The sequence below is a fragment of the Diceros bicornis genome, chromosome X, assembly GCF_020826845.1.
Source record: "Diceros bicornis minor isolate mBicDic1 chromosome X, mDicBic1.mat.cur, whole genome shotgun sequence".
Lineage (NCBI taxonomy): Eukaryota > Metazoa > Chordata > Mammalia > Perissodactyla > Rhinocerotidae > Diceros > Diceros bicornis.
The window spans coordinates 127,017,974-127,023,087 of record NC_080781.1 but is presented as its reverse complement, the minus strand read 5'-3'; the positions used below and the strand labels follow the sequence as shown (position 1 = coordinate 127,023,087).

At 48.5% G+C, this 5,114-nt stretch overlaps 1 protein-coding gene across 1 annotated transcript; it reads right to left on the bottom strand.

Moving 5' to 3' along the window:
• Positions 1 to 983: 983 nt before the first annotated feature.
• HAPSTR2 (HUWE1 associated protein modifying stress responses 2) lies at positions 984 to 3,129 on the bottom strand. The gene has a single exon (XM_058535325.1). The coding sequence runs from the start codon at positions 3,017 to 3,019 to the stop codon at positions 2,195 to 2,197; it is 825 nt and encodes a 274-aa protein (XP_058391308.1). The 5' UTR covers positions 3,020 to 3,129; the 3' UTR covers positions 984 to 2,194.
• Between the last annotated feature and the right edge of the window lie 1,985 nt (positions 3,130 to 5,114).

The window sequence follows — 5,114 nt, the reverse complement described above, 5'->3', positions numbered from 1 at the left end:
TTTATACTTTGTCCCCTGCCTCCCCTACCCGGCTCTTGTGATGCCCTGAGCCCACTTGACTGTTTTCCTCTTTCTCAAACTTTGTTAGATATCCTTCCCCTGTTGGTATCCCCCGTGCCCTACTTTCCAACCCATTTTTCTGGGCCCAGTTCAAATGCTACCTCCTCCAGAAGCTGTGACCCTCTTGGCAAGAGGGCCTCTATTCTCTGAATTCTTCTGCACAGCCCTTGGGTGCTTTTTATACAATTAGAAGTGCTTTCTTGACTACATTAATTTATCTTCCAAGCCAGGATGTGTTCTTTGAAGATAAGGACTGTTTTTTTATATCCCTTCTCAGGGCCTAGCACAGTGCCTCAGTAAGTACTTGTGGAGTGCCTCAATAGCACGTTTTTATACTATCAGGGAATTCACTTTATTTTGTTGTATTATTTTAATGCATTGGTCGATTACAAATGCACTCCAAAGGCCACACTAATGAAACAGAAGAAACTCTCTGATATGAACCTAAAGGCAAGGTATTAGTCATTGATCTATAATATTTTGTGCTGGTTTGGGGGGAGCCTGAGGAGATCTGGGCATTTTAAGTTCCTCCCCACCCCTTCCATAACCTCACTCCCACCTCCTCCATCCCCACCCTACCCCCTCTAGCTCTTTCATCATCGCTACTCCACCCCACCCCTATTCAGAAGCACTTGGGCCTTTCAGGTGTCCCTAGGACTTCCACTTCCAAATCCTTTTCACTCTTACGCCCTTCCCCATATTCTTTTAGGCCAGAGGAGGTAGATCTTTCATTACTCTCGTCGCAAGGTGCATCCTTCAGGCAATTTCAGGAACTCCAAGACTGCTCTAATACCCAGAGTAATGATTCTGAGTACTCACGAGCTAAACACACTTATAATTAATACAAGATCTGGGATCTTTAGGCAAGTTCCAACTATATAACAGTAGTTTCCAGCTCAAACACAGAGATTCTACTTTCTGATTTCTAAATTTATCTATTTTCTTGCTTTTTCTAAAATATAATGAATGTTAATGTTTTAGTGATTTTTATTTACAGAGAAGGGAGAACATTTATTGAGTACTTTTAGGTGCCAAGCATTGTACTAAATACTTGAAATATGGACTTCATCTTATCCTCACGACCTCAGGAGACACAGAGTTCCACTTTACAGATGAAAAACTGAAGTCAATAGACAGTAAGCGATTTGCCCAAAATCATGCAGTGAATCTGTGGGCTAGGATTCTACTGTTGGTCCTTTTAATACAAAACTCATGCTCTTTTAGTTATGTCATGCTGTACCCTTAAATAAAACCCAGAAGTTCATTCCGACTATTTTGTCTTCCACTTCAAAACAGAGATCACCAAAAAGATGTAACCTCAGAAAAAAGAACTTTTTACATTCCTAAGAAAAAGGAGCACCACTGGGCCACCAGGAACGCCATCTTTGATCTCAGGATGTCAATCGTTGGCTTAATTTTCCTAAAAAGAGCACTGAATTGACTCAATATCAAGTATCACCTGTCCAACCATTATAGCACTTCTTTACACCATCACAAAATCACCAAAATAATCAACTACTTTTTTTAAAAACCTCACAGCCTAATATGTATTACTTGCACAGTCTCTTCCTAGAAATTAGGTGCACGGTACAGTGGAGCAAAAATGTTAAGACTCCAGATTTCACAAAGATGTCGAGTTTTACATTTTGACAAAATGTAATTGAACTGGCAAAAACGGTTAAAGCAACCAACCAACCAAATGATAAAGGATAAAAGTATCCTATCACCAAGTAAACATGTTAGTCCTTCCCCTTTAAGAATTTTAAATAAGGTCACATTTATTCATTCAACAAACATTTATTGAGCACCAGCAACTGTACTAGGTGCTAAGGAATATAACTGTGAACAAGATAATCCAGGCTCTCGCCTTGACCGGATACTTCTGCTTTAAATGATCTTGCTAACTACTACATTATACTTCTTCTCTGCTAGGATTATATTTTGGGAAAAGTCAGTCATACGAGGCCTCTTCTGGAATACTTTTAAAGTTTCTTTATGGCAAACTTCATAGAAATCTTTGTTTAACTTAGAGAAGGAAGAGATGGTCTCGAGTATCCTTTCGACAAGCATGTTGACGGTCGAGTTAGCGCTCAAGCAATATGGCGGCTGGCGACCAACGAGGCAGTGAGGCAGTTTAGACCACTCGGTTGCGCTTGTGGGTTGGGGAGTCTGAGGGGCCATCGCCGCAGTGGGCCGAGGTGCGCTTGCGGCTGCCCGCACTGTCGAGGCGGAGGGCCAGTTCTTCTGAGTCGCACGGACTCGAGTCGTCTTCGAGGAAGCTACTTTTTTGGCGCGCGCTGCTGGCGCCACCGCCGGCCTGAGGCGGGGAGCCGGGGGTGCTGGATCTCACACTGATGCTGGCCATGGCGCCACTGAGGCCGTGCAGGGCGATGGCCTCGTGGAAGGGCTGCAGGTCGACCTCCAGCGAGGAGCTGGATTCGGTGGCCGCGGCCTGGCTGGCGGCCCCGGCGTGCGGCTTCGGGGGCGTCCTGGGGGGGCGCGGAGGCGCGGGGGGCACTTTGCCACACAGGAAGCTGATCAGGTCTTCGCGGAGAATGGTGCTCCGGCCCTTCTTCACCCACTCCAGCACATCTTTGATGCGACGCTGGTAGCCAACCTGGACGCCCAGGTCGAAACTTCGTTGGTGGGCATCCCCGCTCTCTTTGTAGAGGCTGGTCACGGCCATGGCCGCACTCTGGAAGGGGTCCCACATGGACAGTCCTGGCTGTTGGCACCCGGAATCCTTGTAGAGCTGGGCCACGGCCGTGGCAGAGTTCTGGAAGAGGTGCCACAGCCTCTGCTGCTCGCTCTTCAGCCCCGCCGCCTCAGCGGTCGCCTCCTCCTGCAGCTCGGGGGGCAGCTGCTCTTCCTGCTCGGCCTCGGCCAGGCACTGGCGCTCCCACTTGGAGAACCAAGGCTCCGCGACCTCGGCCTCGTCCTCCTTCGGCTGCTCCTCCATCGGGCCGCTCGCCTCCTCCGCAGCGGCCGCCTCCTCTGGCTTCTCCACCTCACCTCCCGCTCCGAGCTCCCCTCCTCCTCCTGCGGCCGCCGCCTCCTCCGCGTGCGCCGGCGGGCGGCGGGCGGCGGGCGCGCGGGCGGCGGGGCCCTGAGGCCAACTGCTCCGGCGCGCGCCGCCCGCGGCCCGGTGCACGCCCCGCCCCGCCCCGCCCCGCCCGGCCCGGCCCGGCCCGGCCCCGCCCCCCGCGCCGCCGGGAGAGAAGTCCGCAGCCGCCGCGCCGCCTCGCTGCCCCCTTCCGGCCCCGCGGGCCGCTCCTACGGCCCCCCCATGGCGCCGCGGCCTCCCCACAGCCGCCGCCTCCGCCGCCTCCGCCGCCGCGGCCCCGCAGCTCGGCCCCGACCCCCGCGCCGCCGCGGCTGCCGCACCGAGAACTCGAAGGGGGGCCGGCTGAGCGCTGCCTCAACGCGGCGCTTGCCTACCGCTTGGCCCCCTTTTCACACATTTTTGAGACTTGTCGGCTTCATCCAATGAGCTGATCAAATTTTACATCCTATGTTACCAGAGAGGATTATGGGGCAACTTCATGGTGTCGATCACATCCAGGGCGCCGATCCGGGAAGGCCGGGGGGGTGGGGGGCTGGGGGGTAGAGTGGAAAGAGCACGGCCCTCGTGAATAGGCAGGCAGTGTGAACCCCAGCAACGCCCTCCACACAGTAGGTTCCCAAGAAAAGTGTTTTCCGTGGATCGAAGCGGTATTTTGTAGAGGAAAAAAAAATCACGTCAGGCAACCCCCCCCACCACCGCTTCTTGGGCCTCAGTTTCCCCAAGTGCCCAATGAGGTCGTTGGATTGGGTCTCTGGAAAGCGCTCGCAGTCGTGATTTGGAACTTTCCGGCTGTCCCTGCAAAGCACCTCTTTCAGGCTAGTTGCATAGTTATCAAATTCTAAGAGTCACGGTCAGAAATGCTATTGATTTTTTTCCCCCGTCAGTATTCTTGCAAGGTTTTTTGTCATTAAAAAAAAAAAATGGGTTACGGGGTTTTATGTGTGGTTTACTTTCAACTACTGAAAATTCCAAAATGAAGAAGGGGAAAGAAAATAGGAAAACGAAATCCCAAACACGGGATTTTCTGCTCTAGTGTAAAATTCAGTACCTTTTAGGGGGAAAAAAAAAAAAGCTTACCTAATTTCCAACACCTTAAAAATTCTAGTTAATTAAAACATAATAATACCAAAATTAAACTAAAACGGTATGTGATACTAAAGGCTTTTCCTTGGGTTCAGTAGCAACCCACTTGTAATGACGCAATCCTTTTTCAGTGCAGACAATTCCAGAGCAAATTGTGTTAAGAGAAGAAAAATTATCCCTGAGCTAAGAATAACATCAAAAATGGGAGAAACTAACATGTAATAATTTTTTAAATTTAGGGAAAAAAGTTAGAATTTCACAGTTTTTTGTTATAGAATATTTGCTAAGTCTCCAGAAAGCCTTACAAAGATAACGGAAGCTAAATCTTCTAGCAAAATATGTTTAATAGTTCCCAAGTATGAAAATTAGTATATAAAATAAAATGATCTAATTATTAAGCTTTATCATCTTCCTTAAAAGAAATACATGTTTCTAAGTTAAATGTAAGAGAAGAAGAGGGGATTGTGCCCTTTCTCTGCAAACCGGGCTTTTTCACGATTCATTAAACCCTTTTTCCATACGTGTAATTGGACTCTTCTCATTTACATAAAGGAGGGATGAGGCAAAAGACCTAAGATCAGCCCAAAAGGAGAAATACGTTTCTCATTCTCCTATGTTAAAAAATATTGTAGAAGAAAGCTGCAAGAAGGCAGAGCCCCACCCTATATGCCAGCCCTGAAATAGTTCATGGCCAAGGAGTTAGCAGCTTTGCCAGAGCTTTAAGGATTGCTGTGTACATAGTGCCTCACAGTTATTATCAGAGGCACATGTTTTTATTTTATTTTCTCTAAGTAAAAAGCTTTTATTGAAATGACTGACAGTAGGACACCATATCCTATTTTCTCCCTTCATTTTTGATTGGGTTAAATACCAAGAAGAAAGACTGCACTGTCTTTGAAAGAGCACA